The sequence below is a fragment of the Somniosus microcephalus genome, chromosome 12, assembly GCF_052327205.1.
Source record: "Somniosus microcephalus isolate GS21.2 chromosome 12, FLI_Smic_1.0, whole genome shotgun sequence".
In the NCBI taxonomy this organism is placed as follows: domain Eukaryota; kingdom Metazoa; phylum Chordata; class Chondrichthyes; order Squaliformes; family Somniosidae; genus Somniosus; species Somniosus microcephalus.
The window spans coordinates 202,033,595-202,055,970 of NC_140998.1; the positions used below are offsets into that span (position 1 = coordinate 202,033,595).

The following is a 22,376-nucleotide window of genomic DNA, read 5'->3' on the forward strand; positions in this document are numbered from 1 at the left end:
CATTCCCGCCATTCCTGGTATCAGCCTGGTGAATCGCCGCTGCACCCCCTCCATTAACTTTTCAATTGAGCATTTTTAAGTCTTTATTTATTATCCAATCACCTGCATTTATTATCCAATCATCTGCATTAACATTCATGGTGCATTTATGCCCTCCTGCCTGCAGCAATCCAATGGCACTGTAGTTTGGCATCTCCCAGCTTCTCAGCCTGGCCTCCCAAGAAACTCCAATGTTCTGAAAATCGCTGCTTTCCAAATTGCATTGATGTTTGCGATTATAATATAAATATTATCAGTTCAATTCAAACAATAAGGACAGAACGGTGATTTTAATATCGGAACTGACTGAGAAACATAAGGAATATGAGTAAACCATTGAGCCACTGGGCCCCGCTCCACCATTGAATTACATCATAGCTGATCAGCATTCACCTGACTTTGCTCATATCCCTTAATAACCTTATGTAACAAAAATCTATCTTCATCTTGAAAACTCCAATAGTCCCAACACCAAAGCCTTTTGGGGAGGAGAGTTAGAAATTTCTACTACCCTTTCTGTGAATAGGATTTAGCTCTTAAATGGCCTCACTCCACTGATAACAAGAAATGGCTGAGTGCACTGAAAATAGAAAAGAGATGTCTCGACAACATCCTGGCTGTAGTGATGAAGGCCTGTGCTCCAGAATCAGCCACCTCTCTAGTTAAGCTGTTTCAGTACAGTTACAAAACTGACATCTCCCTGACAATGTGGAATATTGCCAATGTATGTCCTGTCCAAAGTAGGACAAATGAAACCCAGCCAATTACTGTCCTCATCATCATCACCAGTGTTACCAAGCAGGAATTACTCACCAATAACCTGCTCGTCGATGCTTAGTTTGGGTTCTACTAGGACAGCTCAGCTCCAGAACCCATTACAGTCTTATTTCAAAGATGGAGAAAAGAGCTTAACTCCAGAGGTGAGTTATGAGTTAGTGCCCTTTTCATCAAGGCAGCATATGTCTGAGTGTGGCACCAAGGAGTTAATGTGGATCAGGCTTAAAACTATACATGGCTGGAATCATACCTTGCACAAATGAAGATGGTTGTGATTTGTGGAGACCAATTATCTCAGCGGCGGCAGGTGGGCGGACCTGCGAGGGACGAGGCGGCTGAGTGGCGGCAGTTAAAAGCGGCTCTGAGACCAGGTAGGCTTACTAATCTGCAGCCTCCGAGCTCAGAGGGAGGGAGAGAAGTAAAAAGTTATCAAAATGTGATATTACCAGAAAGCAGGTAAGTGATTGTTGTTGAGTATTCTCTCTTTTTAAACTTTAACTCTGTGGTTTATAGTACTAAGGTCTCTCTGGTGTAATGGGGATTGTTGGTAAACCATTTAACTGTAGTGTAATTGGTGGGATTGATTGATTTAATTTAATTTCAATTAATTAAAGGGTAAGTCATGGCAGGACAGCCCGGCCACGTGGTATGCTCCTGTGCTATGTGGGAACTCAGGGACACTTCCTGTGTCCCTGCCAACTACGTGTGCAGGAAGTGTATCCAGCTGCAGCTACTGACAGACCGCATTGTGGTGCTGGAGCTGCGATTGGATGCATACTGGAGCGTTCACAATGCTGAGGACGTCGTGAATAGCACGTTTAGCGAGTTGGACACACCGCAGGTAGAGGTTGGACAGGCAGGAAGGGAACAGGTGACCAACAGGCAGAGTACTAGGCGCAGGCAGGTAGTGCAGGGGTCCCCTGTGGACATCCCCCTCTCAAACAGATAAACCACTTTGAGTACGGTTGGGGGGGGATGGCTTATCAGGAAGGCAGCAGCAGCCAACTTCCTGGCACCAGGGGTGGTTCTGCTGCACAGGACGGGAGGAAAAAGAGGGGTAGAGCTATAGTAATAGGGGATTCTATTGTAAGGCGTTTCTGCGGCCACAAACGAGACTCCAGGATGGTGTGTTACCTCCCTGGTGCAAGGGTCAAGGATGTCTCCGAGCAGCTGCAGAACATTTTGGAAGGGGAGCGTGAACAGCCAGTTGTTGTGGTGCATATAGATACCAACGATATAGGTAAAAACCGGGAAGAGGACCTAAAAGCTGAATATAGGGAGTTAGGGGGTAAATTAAAAAAATAGGACCTCAAAGGTAGTAATCTCACGATTGCTACCAGTGCCACGTGCTAGTCAGAGTAGAAATAGAAGGATATTTCAGCTGAATATGTGGCTAGAGGAATGGTGCCGGGGGAGGGATTCACGTTCCTGGGACATTGGAACCGGTTCTTGTGGAGGTGGGACCAGTTCAAACCGAATGGTTTGCACCTGCGCAGGGCTGTAACCGATGTCCTAGGGGGTGTGTTTGCTAGTGCTCTGGGGGAGGGTTTAAACTAAGATGGCAGGGGGTTGGGAACCTGAGCAGGGGAGACAGAGGAAAGGGAAACCAGGATAAAAGCAAAATAAAAGAAGGGGAAAAACAGAAGTGGCAGTCAGAGAAATCAACGGTTTAAATCAAACATGGCCACAGTAAATAATATTTCAATAGGTCTAAGAGCATCAAAAAATAAGGCTGAAGGCTTTGTGTCTTAATGCGAGGAGCATTCGTAATAAGGTGGATGAATTGGCTGTGCAAATAGAGGTAAACGAATATGATTTGGTTGGGATTACAGAAACGTGGCTCAAGGATGGCCAAGGCTGGGCACTCAACATCCAAGGGTATTCGATAATCAGGAAAGATAGGCAAAAAGGAAAGGGAGGTGGGGTAGCATTACTGGTTAAAGAAGGGATCAACACAATTGTAAGGAAGGATATTAGCTCTGATGATGTGGAATCTGTATGGGTAGAATTGAGAAATACCAAGGGGCAGAAAACGTTAGTGGGAGTGGTATATAGACCTCCAAACAGTAAGACGGAGGTCGGGGATGGCATTAAAAGGGAAATTAAAGAAGCGTGCAATAAAGGCACAGCAGTCATCATGGGTGACTTTAATCTACATATAGATTGGGCTACCCAAATTAGTAACAATACTGTGGAGGAGGAATTCCTGGAGTGTTTACGGGATGGTTTCCTGGACCAATATGTCGAGGAACCAACCAGAGATCAGGCCATTTTAGACTGGGTATTATGTAATGAGAAAGGATTAATTAGCAATCTTTTTGTACGAGGACCCTTGGGTCGGAGCGATCATAATATGATCGAAATCTTCATTTAAGATGGAGAATGAAGTAGTTGACTCAGAGACTAGGGTCCTAAATTTAAGTAAAGGAAACTACGATGGTCTGAGGTGCCAGTTGGGTAGGATTGATTGGGGAATGTCACTCAAAGGGTTGACAGTGGATAGGCAATGGCAAACATTCAAAGACCGCATGGATGAACTACAGAAAATGTTTATCCCAGTTTGGCACAAAAATAAAACAAAAAAGGTGACTCAACCATGGCTAACAAGGGAAATTAGGGATAGCATATGAGCCAAGGACAGGACATATAAATTTGGCCAGAAAAAGCAATAATCCTGAGGATTAGGAGCAATTTAGGATTCAACAAAGGAGGACAAAGGGATTAATTAAGAAGGGGAAAATATAATATGAGAGTAGGCTTCCAGGGAACATAAAAACTGACTGTAAAAGCTTTTATTGATATGTGAAAAGTAAAAGATTGGTGAAGTCAAGCGTAGGTCCCTTGCAGTCAGAATCTGGGGAATTTATAATGGGGAACAAAGAAATGCCAGTCCAACTAAATACATATTTTGGTTCTGTCTTCACAAAGGAGGGGACAAATAACCTCCCAGAGATGCTGGGGAACACAGGGTCTGATGAAAGGAATCAGTATTTGTAGGGAAATGGTGTTAGGGAAATTTATGGGATTGAAGGACGATAAATCCCCAGGGCCTGATAATCTGCATCCTAGGGTACTTAAGGAAGTGGCCCTAGAAATAGTAGATGCATTGCTGATCATCTTCCAACATTTGATGGAATCTGGAACAGTACCCATGGATTGGAGGGTAGCTAATGTTACCCCACTATACAAAAAAGGTGGTAGAGAGATAATGGGGAATTACAGACCGGTAAGCCTGTCATCAGTAGTGGGGAAAATGCTAGAGTCCATTATAAAAGATGTAATAGCAGAGCACTTGGAAAACAATGACAGGATCGGACAAAGTCAACATGGATTCACAAAAGGTAAATCGTGCTTGACTAATCTACTGGAATTTTTTGAGGATGTAACAGGTAAAATAGATAAGGGAGAACCAGTGGATGTGGTGTATCTGGACTTTCAGAAGGCCTTCGATAAGGTCCCGCATAAGACATTAGCGTGTAAAGTTAAGGCACATGGGATTGGTGCAAGGTTTTGACTTGGATAGAGAACTGGTTGGCAGACAGAAAGCAAAGAGTTGGAATAAACAGATCCTTTTCCACGTGGCAGGCAGTGACTAGTGGGGTACCGCAGGGATCAGTCCTTGGAGCCCTGCTATTCACAATAAATATTAATGATCTAGACAAGGGAACTAGATGTAACATCTCCAAATTTGCAGATGCCACAAAGCTGGGTGGGCATGTGTGCTGTGAGGAGGATGGCGAGAAACTCCAGGATGATTTGGACATGTTGGGTGATTGGGCATAAACATGGCAGATGCAATATAACGTGGATAAATGTGAGGTTGTACACTTTGGTGGCAAAAACAGGAAGGCAGATTATTATCTAAATGGCAATAGATTGGGAGAAGGGGAAGTGCAACGAGACCTGGGTGTCCTTGTGCACCAGTCGCTGAATGTAAACATGCAGGTGCAGCAGGCGGTTAAGAAGGCAAATGGTATGTTGGCCTTCGTAGCGAGAGGGTTTGAGTACAGGAACAAGGATGTCTTGCTGCAGTTGTACAGGGCCTTGGTGAGACCACATCTGGAGTATTGTGTGCAGTTTTGGTCGCCTTATCTGAGGAAGGATGTTCTTGCCATGGAAGGAGTTCAGCGAAGATTCACCAGGCTGATACCTGGGATGGCAGGAATGATGTATGAGGAGAGATTGGGTCGATTGGGCTTGTACTCGCTGGAGTTTAGAAGAATGAGAGGTGATCTCATTGAAACTTATGAAATTCTGACAGGACTGGACAGACTAGATGCAGGAAAGATGTTCCCGATGGTCGGGGAGTCCAGAACCAGGGGACACAGTCTAAGGATAAAGGGTAGGCCATTTAGGGCAGAAATGAGGAGGAATTTCTTCACCCAGAGAGTGGTGAACCCGTCGAACTCTCTACCAGAGAAGGCGGTGGAAGCCAGTTCATTAAATATATTCAAGAAGGAGTTGGATATATTTCTTAAGGCTAAAGGGATCAAGGGGTATGGGGAGAAAGCAGGGACTGGATACTGAATTTGGATGATCAGCCATGATCGCATTCAATGGCGGAGCAGGCTTGCGGGGCCGAATGGCCTACTCCTGCTCCTATCTTCTATGTTTCAGACCAAGGATACACAGCAGGTGTTCCTCATGGCATCGTCCGAGGCACAACTATATTCAACTGTTTCACTGATATTCAGAGGGAATTTGAGGGAATCACAGAAAGTGGAGATGCAGGTACATCGTGCAATTATGAAAGCCAATGTTATGATAGCCTTTATTGCAAGTGGGTTGGAGTATAACAGTAAGGATGTCTCATTGCAATTATACAAGGCTTTGGTGAGACCACACCTGGAGCACTGTTTACAGTTTTGATCTCCTTACCTAAGGAAGGATATAATTTCCTTAGACGAGATGCAAAAAAGATTCAATAGATTGATTCCTGGTATAAGAGGACTGTCCTATGAAGAGAGATTGAGTAGAATGGGCCTCTATCCTCTGGAGTTTAGCAGAATGAGAGATGATCTTGTTGGAATATATAACGTTCGTAGAGGGCTTGACAGAGTAGATGCTGAGAGGCTGTTTCCACTGGCTGGAGATTCTAGAACCAGGGATCACGGTCTCAGGATAAGCTGTCGGCCATTTAGGAGTATCTTCAACACATTGACTGCAGCAGTTCAAAAAGACGGCTCACCACCACCACCTTTTCAAGGGCAACTGTGGATGAACAATAAATGGTGGTCTTTTTAGACACCCTTGTATCCCCAGAATTAATCCTCTTGTTTTTGACTCCCCCTACCAGAGGAAGTAGTTTCTCTTTCTTTACCATATCGGATCCTTTTAACATTTTAAACACCTCGATAAAGTCACCTCGGTCTTCTATACTCAAGGGAATAGGAGACGATGTTATTCAACATGTCCACATAATATTACCCTCTAACCCCCGGTATCATTTTAATGAATCTGTGCTGCACCAATTCAAGGCTAATATATTCTTCCTGAGGTGTGGTGCCCAGAACTGAAGGCAGTACTCCAAATGGTGTCTGCCCAAGGGTCCATACAAATGAAACTTGACTTTCTCCCCTTTGTATTACATCCCCCTTGCGATAACGCAAACATTTTGTTTGCTTTTTGTACCTGGTTACTGGCTTTTAATGATTTGTGTATTTGACTCCCAAATCTCTTTGTTCCTCTACAGTTCCTAGTTCAGCCTACATTTTTTTTGTATTTGTTTATGGGATCTGGGCGTCGTTGGCAAGGTCAGGATTTATTGCCCATCCCTAGTTGCCCTTGGATCACTGTACAGTTATGGGCACCGCACTATGGAAAGGATATACGGACCTTGGATAGAGTACAGCGCTGATTCACCAGCATGTTACCAAAGCATCAAGGATTAAATTATGAGGAGAGATTACATAAACTAAGTTTGTATTCACTAAAAATGATAAGGTTAAGAGTTGATTTGACTGACTTATTTATCATTTTTAAAGGAATTGATAGGGTAGATAGCGAGAAAATGTTTCCGCTGGCGGGGCGAGTCTAGGACAAAGGGATATAACATTAAAATGAGAGTCACTCATTCAGCAGACAAATTAGGAAACAGTTCTTCAAACAAAGGGTGGTAGAAATGTGGAACTCTGACCAACAAAAAGCAGTAGATGCCAGCTCAATTAATAATTGTAAATCTAAGATCGATAGATATTTGCTAGCCAAGGGTGTTAAGGGATATTGAGTAAAGGCGAGTGAATGGAGTTAGGATACAGGTCAGCCAGGATCTCATCGACCTTCTAACCCCCAATATCATTCTAATGTACAATCTCGTTGGGCTGAAATGCCTAATCCTATGTTTTTCACCATTGAGAAAATATTCTGATTTATCATTCTTGGGTCCAAAGAAGATGACCTCACCTTTGCTCAGATTGAACTCCATTTGCCATATTTTTGCTGACTCAATTAATCTGTCTATGTCGCATTTAAATTTCCTGTTCCCATCGGCAATACTTATTGCCCCGCCATCCTAGCAGCATCTGAAAACTTGGATATTCACCTCTCTGTTCTTTCATCCAAGTCATTAGTAAATATTGTTAAACCTTGAGGCCCCAGCACATTTGCCTGCGGAACTGCCCTCGTCACTTCCTCCCCATTTCAGTACCTTTATCCCACTCTCTGTCTCCTATCTTCCAACCAGAAGATTACAAAACAAAGGAGAAGTTAAAAATATGGTGGCGGGCTTTTTGCTTGTTGTGTGTCCTCGTCATTTGACCATCATGTTACTTTTATATAATTAGGGAGAGAATTGAACTTTGCTGAACTATCCATTCATTCGACTCGGGGTAAAACTGGACTATGTAGTGAATTAGAAACTATTAATATTTTGTTTCTATTTAATGTAGCTTGAGATTAAATGCAATTGTCAGCTGCCAATAAGGGTTTAACAGTTTGTTTGGGTGTTAGTTGCTGAGGAAATTGAACAATTTGCATTTTAACACCCTCAGGAAAAATACAGAAGTCGTTTTATTTTGGGAAGTTAACATTTGCGACCGATTGTAAGAAGGAACCAACAAATGAGCAAGCTATTTTGCAATAAAAAAATCTAACTGATATATGTGTAAAAAATGAAAGCTTTCATGAGTTCTTTTCAAAAAGCAGTACAGTTTTCAAAATGTAAATGGTTGTGGTTTACAGGATTGAATTTTAACAAAGCTTTAGCCTTGCTGTGCTGATCACCGTACGCTTCACTGCTCTTGGCATCGAGTTCTCATTCACGGCTTCCTCTATCAGAGGAGAAGAACCACAACCCAACCATGCAGAGCAGTGGGTGATGGGAAACGTTTCGAAAGAGACAGAGTAGCAAAGAACAAACTTAAAAAATGTGCTTCCTTTTACTTCACTAAGAAATAACAGCAACTGTACGTCAAAAGATCAAGTGGGCTGCTTTGTTCTGGATGGTTTCGAACTTCTTGAGTGTTGTTGGTGCTGCGCTCATTCAGGCCAGTGAAGGTTTTTCCATCACACTCCTGACTTGTGCCTTATAGATGCTGGAAAGGGTTTGGGATGTCAGGAGGTGAGACGGTCGCTGCTGAATACCCAGCCTATGACCTGCTCTTGTTGCCACAATATTTATGTGGCTGCTCCAGTTATGTTTCTGGCCAATGGAGAACCCCCAGGATGTTGATGGTGGGGGATTTGGCGATGGTAATCCCGTTGAATGTCAAGGGGCGGTGTTTAGACTCTCTCTTGGTACAGCAAGTAAATTAAGTGCAACGGGAATTTAGAAGGTCGAAATGGAAGAAGTTAAAAAGAGCTAGCAGCTAATAAAAACATAAAATGGTAAGTGCTGTTATAGCACAGTGTAAATGTTTTTAACAGAGCCTGATAGCAGACAGCCTAGGCAAGTAATTGACATCAGAGAGGAGAGACACGACCACAAATATTGGGAAGAGGTTCCTCTCGATTAAAACACAGGCCCTGAATTTGCTGTCAGTAGTGATGAGAAGGCTTTCGCTGCTCGCCGCGAATTACGCTCCACACAAGGATCTCACAATCTTTGTGTGGAGAGCATCAGATTTCCAGACGTTGAATTCAATTCAACGGAACTTTAATGGGAATCCCCTTGTTGGAACGGCTGCAAAGTCAACAGGCTGTTTAAGCAGCCAGTCAAAATGCAGAATTCTCACTGACACGGGAGTGAGTAAGCTCTTAAAATTCTAACATTAAAATGGTTGTAGAGAGCAAAAGAACGATTGGGGCTCTCGCATGGGGAAAAGGCAAACCTAAAATAAAATGTAGAATATTAAAAAAAATGTTGTAAAGTGTCTTAAAACTTTTATATTTCATTAAAATGGCCAAATTCCAGACTGCCCACAATTAAAATGAGTTATACATGCCCTTCACCTCTGTTCAGCAGACAATAAGTAGTTAAAACCCCAGTTACACTTAAACCCTTTAAGTCTAACTTTTAGTCCGGAAATGAACAACAATGATTTACGAGATTTCACTGATTGCCGGTTCTTTGGTGTGGGTTTGGGGGCACAGCACAGCCAGTTTCGGAGCTGTCATTGACAGACCGCATGCGGGAAGACCTGAAGTTGCGGTCAGTTTCAAAGGTGGTATGAAAGCGTACTCTCATCAACTGCATTTTCAGGGCCATAGAAACTCTGCTGTACAATAAATGTGTGACGATTGAGTGTACATTTGAACGAGTTAAGTTTCAAAGTGGTATTCCTGATCTCTGCAGACCGTTCCAGCTTAACGGAATGCTCAAACAAATCAATATCATAATGTCATCCAGGGAACACTGCCATGGTGAGATAAGAAGGGTGGAAAGTCCAGTTTACACAACCTCTTCCACAGCACCAGTGGCTACAACGTCTGGACTTCCTCCTGACAAACCGCATTCCAACCGTTAAACTGTAGAAAGGAAATGGCAGCTGTTCAGTCCTGCAGAGGCATTTAGAGAAAGACTCTGTGCGACCCAGGATTTGGGGACATTGCCTAAAACTGTTTGTTGAAAAGACAATTCTGCTGTTTCCATCTTTTTCATTTCCAATAATGCTCGAAACACTTTTGAAAGGAATGCGACTTGCCACTTATCAGCACAAGACTGGATGTTGTTCAGTTCTTGCTGCATGCAGGCACGGATTACTTGATTATCTGTAAAATGGAAGTGAACAGGTCTTTGATAAAGCAATTGAAGATAGGCCTATGACACTGCCCTGAGGAACTATTGACTGGAGTCCTGAGACACGTCGAGAGGGGATAGTCCTTGTCAACCAATAATTAGCCTGTGACCTGTTGGCCTGGTTGCAATAAAGGCCGAACCGAGGACTGGATAATGAATAGATCGTGAATGCTACCAGAAACAAAGCAGAGCCCTTCATGATCCGCTGCCTGTGGTCATAAAGAAGCTGCACATGCAGGGAGTGGAACCCGTTCCTTTTGAGAAAGATGGCAGGGTGATGCATTTAGAATCCAGTTGCAGCGAAAATGTGGCCTTCAGTGACAGCATTCCCAATCATTAATGCTTCACTCATCCCGTCACTGCCCTAGCATTGCTTACTTATTCACCTACTCATTACTCCACTTTCTACCACTCTCTCACTCCCATCACTATCTCTACTTCTTCCTTGTTGAATACTTTATCCTCCCCACTCTTGTTCCACTTTCAGTTACCTTACTTTTATGTCTGTATTCACTCCCCAACTCCCACTTGCTTTCATTAAGATGGACAGTGTAGGGCCAGAGGCCTTTACACTCAAACCATTTTCCTCTTGTACTCACCCTATGGTCCCTTTCTGTTTTCATCACCAAAAATGTTATTTGCTTTCCAAACTGAACTTTAAAAACATGTCAAATTAGAATCAGGAGATGCACTCTATCTGCTTTTCTCTCTGTCTGTCTCTGCTCTTTGTATCACGGGTTTAAAGAATTCGCATTGTGCTTTTCAGTCAACGAAACAGAGATGAAATAAGTTTCTAGTTTGAAAATGAAATATTTTTTGAAACTTTAATATTAACTTGAGGGAAGTTTCTCACTCTCTCTAGCACACACACAGAACTAGTTCTCCGTATAATATTTTTAGAAGTTGATAGAATACAATTCAAAAGCTACCACAGTTATGGAATCGGTACTTTTTTTTGCGACTTACATTCGGGCAGGCACACAGAGAGCCTCTCTATGTTTAACTCCCCCTATGTAAACATTATCTTAATAAGCCTTTTTCAATTTGTCCTCCAGTTTTTCTTCAAATTAGTTGAGCTTTAACTGCTAGAACCTAAAGAAAAATATTCCTTTAGGACAGCTGACTGAACAATGTTGATGCATCCTGGGAGATTTGATACCAGAGAGCGAACAATCCAGATTCAACTCACAAGATCACAGCGTTTGACAAAAATATAAGCCCAAGGCTACGCTTTTTGGAGATGGTAAGGAATTTTAAGTAAAATCTTGAATGAACGTGCAAAAAAACTCATTGGTTAAATTCAATCATGTTATCTCAAAATGTTTGATTTTTTTAAATGTTTAATCCTGTATCTTAGACAGGACAAAATTTCACTGACTGAGAAAAATGATGATTAAAACTTTCAGGCCATTTTTTTCCCACAAGTCATCTTGAACGATTTGTGGGCAAAAACCACTGACTGAGCAGATAGTTCAGTAATACGGTGCCAGATTTACATAGGCAATTTCCATTATGAATGTGAGAGTAGGAATTTAAAATGTTAAAAGCACTGACACAAAAGTGTGACAGGACGAGTGCCAATAGGATGCAAGGTTTTTTTCAGACAGGGAGCTCAAGGGAAAGTAATCTTTTTTCTAACAAGTTGCCAATATCATATTATTAAATAAAACGAAGGACAAAATGTATATCATTAAAACAGAAACTGAATTGTGCTTTTGCCCTTGTCCAATTCTACCCCACCCTCTAACCTTGCTTCACCTGAACACTGGAGTCTTGATCAGCAACGCCGTGGGAGATCGGCTATTTACAACACAACGGCCTAGAAATTCAGTTAGGCCCCGCCAGCTGGTTAGCGCCCAAAAGTTAGCGCTGCGCGCGGAGCCAGTTGCGCCCGTCAGATATTCAGTTTTTGCGCCCCAAGTCAGAACCGGGCGCGATTCCAGGGTGTGCCCGCCCCCGCTTGGGGCGCTGAAACTGAATTTCAGCGCTGTAGGTGCCGCAGCGCCACCCGCTGCGGAGCGGCAGGCTGTGGTACTACAGGCCTCCTCCTCTTAAGGGGGAGGTGCCTGCAACGGGGAGCTCGCCGCTTGAGAGTGCCGGCAAATGAGCCTGGCACCACGGAGAAGTGCCGGGCTCGCGGAAAGCAGCCGGCAATGCCGCGGGGGGGGCGGGTGGAGGAGGCCGGGGAAGGAGGTGCGGGCAGGCGGCCGCACCTCCGCCTTAACTAGCGCCACTAAGGCTGCAGCACGGCCCGGTCTTCCGCAGCGGCCGCAAACAACATTGTTGAAGAGGCGGCCGCAACTAAATATGGGGGTCGGGGCGGAACCGGGGCACTGCGTACACCGATGACGTCATCGGTGCCGGCGCAGCGCTACCGGCTACCGCCGCCATTACCGCAGCGCTGAATATCAGCGCAAACTCCTCTACTGGTGCAGAAGCCCTCTTTGGGTGGTAACTGGGCGGGGCCTAACTGAATTTCTAGGCCAACAACTTTTATTTATATAGCGCCTTTAACATAATAAAACGTCCCAAGGCGCTTCACAGGAGTATTTTAAGACAAAACATTTGACACTGATCCACATAAGGAGAAATTAGGGCAGGTGACCAAAAGTTGGTCAAAGAGGTAGGTTTTAAGGAGCGGCTTAAAGGAGGAAAGAGAGGTAGTGAGGCGGAGAGGTTTAGGCAGGGAATTCCAGAGCTTAGGGCCCAGGCAACAGAAGGCACGGCCACCAATGGCTCAGCGATTATAATCAGGGATGCTCAAGAGGGCAGAATTAGAGGAGCGCAGATATCTCGGGGGTTGTGGGGGTGGAGGAGATTACAGAGATAGGGAGGGGGGAGGAGGCAGTGGAGGGATTTGTAAACAAGGATGAATATTTTGAAATCGAGGCGCTGCTTAACCGGGAGCCAATGTAGGTCAGCAAGCACAGGTGTGATCGGTAAACGGGACTTGGTGCGAGTTAAGACACGGGCAGCCGAGTTTTGGATGACTTCAAGTTTATGTAGCGTGGAATGTGGGAGGCCAGCCAGGAGTACGTTGGAATAGTCAAGTCTAGTTACACGTTAAATGGTGAAAAGTTAGATAAAAGATTCTATTGTATTTTCCCGATAAACTCTGACTTCAGATTCTGCCAACATACCAGGAGTTACCCACTCTCCTAAACTTTGGGGATTTATTTATTCGCGCTCTCTGCCAAATATTCACTGTTGGGAAGAACTTGAAAATATTGCGCTGTGCAAGGTACCTTGAAGGGACAGGAAAACTGCATATCTGAAATATTAGCAGCAAATGTTTAGAAATACACAGCAGGCCTGTCAGTGTCTGAAAAACAATCAAAGAATCATACAGCACAGAAGGAGGCCATTCGCCCGGGCTGCTTGAAAGAGCGAACCAAATAGTCCCACTCCCCTGATCTTTCAACATAGCCCTGTTTTTTTTTGCTTTTCAAGTATTGATCCAATTCCCTTTTGATAGTTATGATTGAATCTGCTTCCACAACCCATTCCGGCAGTGCATTCCAGATCATAAAAGAGCGAATAATGTTTAATTTCTGAGCAAAGGTCTGCGCACTTGAAGTTAACCAGAATCTTCCGCCCGTTTCCTACATCTTGCCAAGAATTCCCATTAACATGCAACAGTTAGATTGGAGTCAGTGGAAAGAGGTTCCAGTCATGTGAACAGCACTCTGTCCAATCAGCATTGCCGCTTCAGTAAATGACTCAACTGATCTGTTCTGTGGACCAGGAAGAGCGGGTCAGTCACCGAGTGTAACAGGGACTGGCGCTGCTCTCTCAGGATGGTGACACTGCCACTTACCGCGGTAGCTGTTTGCTTATTTATATCTGCGGGTGAGGATCACTTTCTCCTATCATTTCTTTTTAGTGATTACAGAAAAAAGACAGCAAGCAATTGTCATATAAAATCAGATTAAGATACAAGAGATGATGTTAGTATCACTTCAGAAATGTATATATTGTGTCGAGTCTGAATGTTTCTCTTTACTTCCTCCTTAATGTGATTTCCTTTCCTCAGTTGAGCCCCAGGATTTGACTATAGATACAGAAAACAGCCGGATAAATGCGACAGTCGGAGGCAGCGCATTTTTTTCAGTGCGGCCGTCAGTTGCGTTGGATGGTGGGAACTGGAAATTCGGGGAGAGAACTGTAGGTCAGTGGGTCGGTGCAGCTGGGACTATAATTGGTGCCTACAAAACACGGGCTGAGTTATTCCTCCCGAACGGATCGCTCCTGCTGAAGTCAGTGACAGCTTCGGACAGTGGAGAGTACACTGTTACCATGATTCCAACCGCCGCGACTCAAGAAACAGCAACCATCACCCTGCATGTACTCGGTAAGTGAAAGCTTTCTGTGGAGAAATGGTTGTTCACAAACTATGTTAATTGTATTCATGTCACAAGTCACCAGGAATATCAGCAGCTTCCGAGTAAAACTAAAATACAGTAAACTCTACAACCAGTCTCAGTCACCGTGCCGCACCCAATCTAGATAATAAGCTGTTTGCTATTGATTGGTTTGTATGATATCGAAGCGTTGATTAAAATAGCCGAATCGCGAGCAATCTTATCCTGCAATATTACATTGCCTAGAATGAAATGAGATCTCTGTGAACCCACAGTATTGCCCACCAAAATCTGTTCTTGCACGCAACAAGAAAGTGCTGTAAACGCACAGTGGATCAATCAGCATCTTGAATAAAACCAGGCAGTGACGTTTCACTTCGGGTTGTTGCAAAGCTGTGGACATATTTTGCGAATAAACAGTTATTTGGCCTATTTGGAAATAAACAGATGCAAATTCAAATACGGATTGTGCAACATTTTCCTGCAGATATTTTAATGCCAAATGATGTTAAAAGTGGAATGGAGAATCACAGTTGAGCTTTCATAAAGCGACTCAGATGTAAGTCACTTCCCGTGTATGACTGAATTGTCCTGTGGATCGAGCGGCATTCCTGGGCATTAAATCGCAGCCAAAATAATCTCGCTGTCTCAACAAGGAAGCATAATAGTCACCCGATTTTCATCAATAAGCAGTTCGTCCAATAACTTCCTTACCAGAGAGTTGTGGGAATGTGGGAGTCGCTGCCACAAGGGATAGTTGAGGCCAATAGCATAGTTACATTTAAGAGGAAGCTAGATAGCCACATGAAGGAGACAGGGATAGAAGGATATGTTGAGGGGTGAGATGAAGAAGGATGGGAGTAGGTTCATGTGGAGCATAAACAGCGGCATTGACCAGTTGGGCCGAATGGCCTGTTTCTCGGCTGTACACTCGATGTTAGTTACATATGTATAATGTATCTTTCGTTTGTTTACCTCCGATTGGCTGATTGTACCGAATGATTGAGTTCCAGCCCGACTTTCTTTCTCACAGCTGCAGTGGAACAAACGGGGAAAGGGAGCAGGGCCACTTGGCATTGGACAAATGCCAACCACAATATATAAATACTAGCTGAAGTGCCGGGCGGTGCCGAGGGATTTTTGAGGGGGAGGGGGGGAGAGGAGAGAGGAGAGCGGAGGGGGGGAGGAGAGGGGAGGGGGGAAAGAGGGGGTCGGGGAGAAGGGGAGGGGGGGAAGGAGAGGGGGGGGGAGGAGGGGGTGAGGGGGGAAGGAGGTGGTGAAGGGGGAGAGGGGGAGGGAAGGAGGGGGAGGGGAGAAGGAGCGGAAGGGGGGAAGGAGGGGAGAAGGAGCGGAGGGGGGGAAGGAAGGGGGGAAGGGGGGGAGGGGAGAAGGATGGGAGCGGAGGGGGGGAGGGGGGAAGGGGGGGAGGGGAGAAGGATGGGAGCGGAGGGGGGGGAGGGGAGAAGGATGGGAGCGGAGGGGGGGAGGGGAGAAGGATGGGAGGGGAGGAGGGGAGGGGGGGAGGGGAAAATGATGGGAGGGGAGAAGGATGGGAGGGGAGAAGGAGGGGGGAAGGGAGGGGGGAGGGGAGGGGGGAGAAGGAGGGGAGGGGAGAAGGAGGGGAGGGGGGAGAAGGAGGGGAGGGGAGAAGGAGGGGAGGGGAGAAGGATGGGAGGGGAGGGGGGAGGGGAGAAGGATGGGAGGGGAGGGGGGAGGGGAGAAGGATGGGAGGGGGGAGGGGAGAAGGATGGGAGGGGGGAGGGGAGAAGGATGGGAGGGGAGAAGGATGGGAGGGGGGAGGGGAGAAGGATGGGAGGGGGAGGGGAGAAGGATGGGAGGAGGGGAGGGGGGAGGGGAGAAGGAGGGGAGGGGGGACGGGAGAAGGATGGGATGGGAGGGGAGGGGAGAAGGATGGGATGGGAGGGGAGGGGGGAAGGATGGGGGGAGGGGAGAAGGATGGGATGGGAGGGGAGGGGGGAAGGATGGGGGGAGGGGAGAAGGATGGGAGGGGGGGATGGAGGGAGGGGGGGGAGGAGGGGGGGATGGGGGGAGGAGGGGGGAGGGGAGAAGGAGGAGGGGGGAGGGGAGAAGGATGGGGGGGAGGGGAGGGGAGAAGGATGGGGATGGGGGGAGGGGAGAAGGATGGAGGGGAGGGGAGGGTGGAAGGCGGGAGGGGGGAGGGGAGAAGGATGGGGGAGGGGGAGGGGAGAAGGATGGAGGGGGGAGGGGAGAAGGATGGGAGGGGAGGGGGGAGGGGAGAAGGATGGGAGGGGAGAAGGATGGGAGGGGAGGGGGGAGGGGAGAAGGATGGGGAGAGGGGAAGGCGGGGGGAGAGGGGAAGGCGGGGGGAGAGGGGAGGGGGGAGAGGGGAGGGGGGAAGGCGGGAGGGGAGGGGGGAAGGCGGGGCGGGGGGAGGGTGGGAAGGGGAGGGGGGGAGAGGGGAAGGGGAGGGGGGAAGGCAGGGGGAGAGGGGAGGGGGGAAGGCAGGGGGAGAGGGGGGAAGGAGGGGAGGGGGAAGGAGGGGGGGAGGGGGAAGGAGGTGCGGGCAGGCGGCCGCTGAAAAAGCGGCCGGCCGCACCTCCGCCTTAACTATCGCCACTAAGGCTGCAGCACGGCCCGGTCTTCCGCAGCGGCCGCAAACAACGTTGTGAAGAGGCGGCTGCAACTAAATATGGGGGTCGGGCTGGTAGCGGGGCGGAACCGGGGCACTGCGTACTCCGATGACGTCATCGGTGCCGGCGCAGCGCTACCGGCTACCGCCGCCATTACCGCAGCGCTGAATATCAGCGCAAACCCCTCTACTGGTGCAGAAGCCCTCTCTGGGTGGTAACTGGGCGGGGCCTAACTGAATTTCTAGGCCAACAACTTTTATTTATATAGCGCCTTTAACATAATAAAACGTCCCAAGGCGCTTCACAGGAGTATTTTAAGACAAAACATTTGACACTGATCCACATAAGGAGAAATTAGGGCAGGTGACCAAAAGTTGGTCAAAGAGGTAGGTTTTAAGGAGCGGCTTAAAGGAGGAAAGAGAGGTAGTGAGGCGGAGAGGTTTAGGCAGGGAATTCCAGAGCTTAGGGCCCAGGCAACAGAAGGCACGGCCACCAATGGCTGAGCAATTATAATCAGGGATGCTCAAGAGGGCAGAATTAGAGGAGCGCAGATATCTCGGGGGTTGTGGGGGTGGAGGAGATTACAGAGATAGGGAGGGGGGAGGAGGCAGTGGAGGGATTTGTAAACAAGGATGAATATTTTGAAATCGAGGCGCTGCTTAACCGGGAGCCAATGTAGGTCAGCAAGCACAGGTGTGATCGGTAAACGGGACTTGGTGCGAGTTAGGACACGGGCAGCCGAGTTTTGGATGACTTCAAGTTTATGTAGCGTGGAATGTGGGAGGCCAGCCAGGAGTACGTTGGAATAGTCAAGTCTAGTTACACGTTAAATGGTGAAAAGTTAGATAAAAGATTCTATTGTATTTTCCCGATAAACTCTGACTTCAGATTCTGCCAACATACCAGGAGTTACCCACTCTCCTAAACTTTGGGGATTTATTTATTCGCGCTCTCTGCCAAATATTCACTGTTGGGAAGAACTTGAAAATATTGCGCTGTGCAAGGTACCTTGAAGGGACAGGAAAACTGCATATCTGAAATATTAGCAGCAAATGTTTAGAAATACACAGCAGGCCTGTCAGCGTCTGAAAAACAATCAAAGAATCATACAGCACAGAAGGAGGCCATTCGCCCGGGCTGCTTGAAAGAGCGAACCAAATAGTCCCACTCCCCTGATCTTTCAACATAGCCCTGTTTTTTTTTGCTTTTCAAGTATTGATCCAATTCCCTTTTGATAGTTATGATTGAATCTGCTTCCACAACCCATTCCGGCAGTGCATTCCAGATCATAAAAGAGCGAATAATGTTTAATTTCTGAGCAAAGGTCTGCGCACTTGAAGTTAACCAGAATCTTCCGCCCGTTTCCTACATCTTGCCAAGAATTCCCATTAACATGCAACAGTTAGATTGGAGTCAGTGGAAAGAGGTTCCAGTCATGTGAACAGCACTCTGTCCAATCAGCATTGCCGCTTCAGTAAATGACTCAACGGATCTGTTCTGTGGACCAGGAAGAGCGGGTCAGTCACCGAGTGTAACAGGGACTGGCGCTGCTCTCTCAGGATGGTGACACTGCCACTTACCGCGGTAGCTGTTTGCTTATTTATATCTGCGGGTGAGGATCACTTTCTCCTATCATTTCTTTTTAGTGATTACAGAAAAAAGACAGCAAGCAATTGTCATATAAAATCAGATTAAGATACAAGAGATGATGTTAGTATCACTTCAGAAATGTATATATTGTGTCGAGTCTGAATGTTTCTCTTTACTTCCTCCTTAATGTGATTTCCTTTCCTCAGTTGAGCCCCAGGTTTTGACTATAGATACAGAAAACAGCCGGATAAATGCGACCGTCGGAGGCAGCGCATTTTTTTCAGTGCGGCCGTCAGTTGAGTTGGCTGGTGGGAACTGGAAATTCGGGGAGACAACTGTAGGTCAGTGGGTCGGTGCAGCTGGGACTATAACTGGTGCCTACAAAACACGGGCTGAGTTATTCCTCCCGAACGGATCGCTCCTGCTGAAGTCAGTGACAGCTGCGAACAGTGGAGAGTACACTGTTACCATGATTCCAACCGCCGGGACTCGAGCAACAGCAACCATCACTCTGCATGTACTCGGTAAGTGAAAGCTTTCTGTGGAGAAATGGTTGTTCACAAACTATGTTAATTGTATTCATGTCACAAGTCACCAGGAATATCAGCAGCTTCCGAGTAAAACTAAAATACAGTAAACTCTACAACCAGTCTCAGTCACCGTGCCGCACCCAATCTAGATAATAAGCTGTTTGCTATTGATTGGTTTGTATGATATCGAAGCGTTGATTAAAATAGCCGAATCGCGAGCAATCTTATCCTGCAATATTACATTGCCTAGAATGAAATGAGATCTCTGTGAACCCACAGTATTGCCCACCAAAATCTGTTCTTGCACGCAACAAGAAAGTGCTGTAAACGCACAGTGGATCAATCAGCATCTTGAATAAAACCAGGCAGTGACGTTTCACTTCGGGTTGTTGCAAAGCTGTGGACATATTTTGCGAATAAACGGTTATTTGGCCTATTTGGAAATAAACAGATGCAAATTCAAATACGGATTGTGCAACATTTTCCTGCAGATATTTTAATGCCAAATGATGTTAAAAGTGGAATGGAGAATCACAGTTGAGCTTTCATAAAGCGACTCAGATATAAGTCACTTCCCGTGTATGACTGAATTGTCCTGTGGATCGAGCGACATTCCTGGGCATTAAACCGCAGCCAAAATAATCTCGCTGTCTCAACAAGGAAGCATAATAGTCACCCGATTTTCATCAATAAGCAGTTCGTCCAATAACTTCCTTACCAGAGAGTTGTGGGAATGTGGGAGTCGCTGCCACAAGGGGTAGTTGAGGCCAATAGCATAGTTACATTTAAGAGGAAGCTAGATAGCCACATGAAGGAGACAGGGATAGAAGGATATGTTGAGGGGTGAGATGAAGAAGGATGGGAGTAGGTTCATGTGGAGCATAAACAGCGGCATTGACCAGTTGGGCCGAATGGCCTGTTTCTCGGCTGTGCACTCGATGTTAGTTACATATGTATAATGTATCTTTCGTTTGTTTACCTCCGATTGGCTGATTGTACCGAATGATTGAGTTCCAGCCCGACTTTCTTTCTCACAGCTGCAGTGGAACAAACGGGGAAAGGGAGCAGGGCCACTTGGCATTGGACAAATGCAAACCACAATATATAAATACTAGCTGAAGTGCCGGGCGGTGCCGAGGGATTTTTGAGGGGGGGGCGGGGGGGGAGAGGAGAGCGGAGGGGGGGAGAGGAGAGCGGAGGGGGTGGGGGAGGGGGGTAGGAGAGGGGATGGGGGAAAGAGGGGGTCGGGGAGGGGGGAAGGAGAGGGGAGGGGGGAAGGAGAGGGGGAGGGGGGAAGAGAGGGGGAGAGGGGGAAGGAGAGGGGGAGGGGGGAGGGGGAGGGGGGAGGGGGAGGGGGAGGGGGGAGGGGGAAGGAGAGAGGGAGGGGAAGGGGGAAGGGAGAGGGGGGTAAGGGAGAGGGGGGTGGAAGGGAGGGGGGTGGAAGGGAGAGGAAGGGGGGAGGGGGGAAGGAGGGGGGGGAAGGAGGGGGGGAGGGGGGAAGGGGGGAGGGGGGAAGGAAGGAGTGGGGGGGAAGGAGGGGGGGAAGGAAGGTGAAGGGGGGGAGGGGGAGGGGAGAAGGAGCGGAGGGGGGGAAGGAGGGGGAGGGGAGAAGGAGCGGAGGGGGGGAAGGAGGGGGAGGGGAGAAGGAGCGGAGGGGGCGAAGGAGGGGGAGGGGAGAAGGAGCGGAGGGGCGAAGGAGGGGGGGGAGGAGGGGGAGGGGAGAAGGAGCGGAGGGGGGGAGGGGAGAAGGAGCGGGTGGGGGAGGGGGGTAGGAGAGGGGATGGGTGAAAGAGGGGGTCGGGGAGGGGGGAAGGAGAGGGGGAGGGGGAAGGAGAGGGGGAGGGGGGAAGGAGAGGGGGAGGAGAGGGGGAGAGGGGGAAGGAGAGGGGGAGGGGGGAGGGGGAAGGAGAGAGGGAGGGGAAGGGGGAAGGGAGAGGGGGGTAAGGGAGAGGGGGGTGGAAGGGAGGGGGGTGGAAGGGAGAGGAAGGGGGAGGGGGGAAGGAGGGGGGAAGGAGGGGGGGGAAGGAGGGGGGGAGGGGGGGAAGGGGGGAGGGGGGGAAGGAAGGAGTGGGGGGGAAGGAGGGGGGAAGGAAGGTGAAGGGGGGGAGGGGGAGGGGAGAAGGAGCGGAGGGGGGGAAGGAGGGGGAGGGGAGAAGGAGCGGAGGGGGGGAAGGAGGGGGAGGGGAGAAGGAGCGGAGGGGGCGAAGGAGGGGGAGGGGAGAAGGAGCGGAGGGGGGCGAAGGAGGGGGGGAAGGAGGGGGAGGGGAGAAGGAGCGGAGGGGGGGAGGAGGGGGAGGGGAGAAGGAGGGGGAGGGGAGAAGGAGGGGGGAAGGAGGGGGAGGGGAGAAGGAGCGGGGGGAGAGGGGAGAAGGAGGGGGAGGGGGAGAAGGAGCGGAGGGGGGGAAGGAGGGGGAGGGGAGAAGGAGCGGAGGGGGGGGAAGGAGGGGGAGGGGAGAAGGAGCGGAGCGGGGGAGGAGGGGGGAGAAGGAGCGGAGGGGGGGAAGGAGGGGGAGGGGGAGAAGGAGGGGGGAGGGGGAGAAGGAGCGGAGGGGGGAAGGAGGGGGAGGGGAGAAGGAGCGGAGGGGGGGGGGAAGGAGGGGGAGGGGAGAAGGAGCGGAGGGGGGGAAGGAGGGGGAGGGGAGAAGGAGCGGAGGGGGGGAAGGAGGGGGAGGGGAGAAGGAGCGGAGGGGGGGAAGGGAGGGGGAGGGGGAGAAGGAGCGGAGGGGGGGGAAGGAGGGGGAGAGGAGAAGGAGCGGAGGGGGGGAAGGAGGGGGGGAGGGGGAGAAGGAGCGGAGGGGGGGAGGAGGGGAGGGGAGAAGGAGCGGAGGGGGGGAAGGAGGGGGAGGGGAGAAGGAGCGGAGGGGGGGAAGGAGGGGGAGGGGAGAAGGAGCGGAGGGGGGGAAGGAGGGGGAGGGGAGAAGGAGCGGAGGGGGGGAAGGAGGGGGAGGGGAGAAGGAGCGGAGGGGGGGGGAAGGAGGGGGAGGGGAGAAGGGAGCGGAGGGGGGGAAGGAGGGGGAGGGGAGAAGGAGCGGAGGGGGGGAAGGAGGGGGGAGGGGAGAAGGAGCGGAGGGGGGGGAAGGAGGGGGAGGGGAGAAGGAGCGGAGGGGGGGAAGGAGGGGGAGGGGAGAAGGAGCGGAGGGGGGGGAAGGAGGGGGAGGGGAGAAGGAGCGGAGGGGGGGAAGGAGGGGGAGGGTGAGAAGGAGCGGAGGGGGGGAAGGAGGGGGAGGGGAGAAGGAGCGGAGGGGGGGAAGGAGGGGGAGGGGAGAAGGAGCGGAGGGGGGGGAAGGAGGGG

At 48.8% G+C, this 22,376-nt stretch overlaps 1 protein-coding gene across 2 annotated transcripts in view; it reads left to right on the forward strand.

Moving 5' to 3' along the window:
• The first annotated feature begins 13,613 nt into the window (after nucleotides 1–13,613).
• LOC147109897 (uncharacterized) overlaps nucleotides 13,614–22,376 on the forward strand; it is a 37,782-nt gene continuing 29,019 nt past the window's right edge. The window contains exons 1-3 of one of the 2 annotated variants that reach the window (XR_015080367.1): nucleotides 13,614–13,840; nucleotides 14,025–14,342; nucleotides 18,761–19,078. Coding sequence is in view for 1 of the 2 variants with exons in the window: in XM_086003931.1 (XP_085860057.1) it covers nucleotides 13,789–13,840; nucleotides 14,025–14,342; nucleotides 18,761–19,078 (688 nt within the window). In the remaining variant the exon portion in view is untranslated. The remainder of the gene's footprint in view (nucleotides 13,841–14,024; nucleotides 14,343–18,760; nucleotides 19,079–22,376) is intronic. The other variant, XM_086003931.1, reaches the window with a different exon arrangement.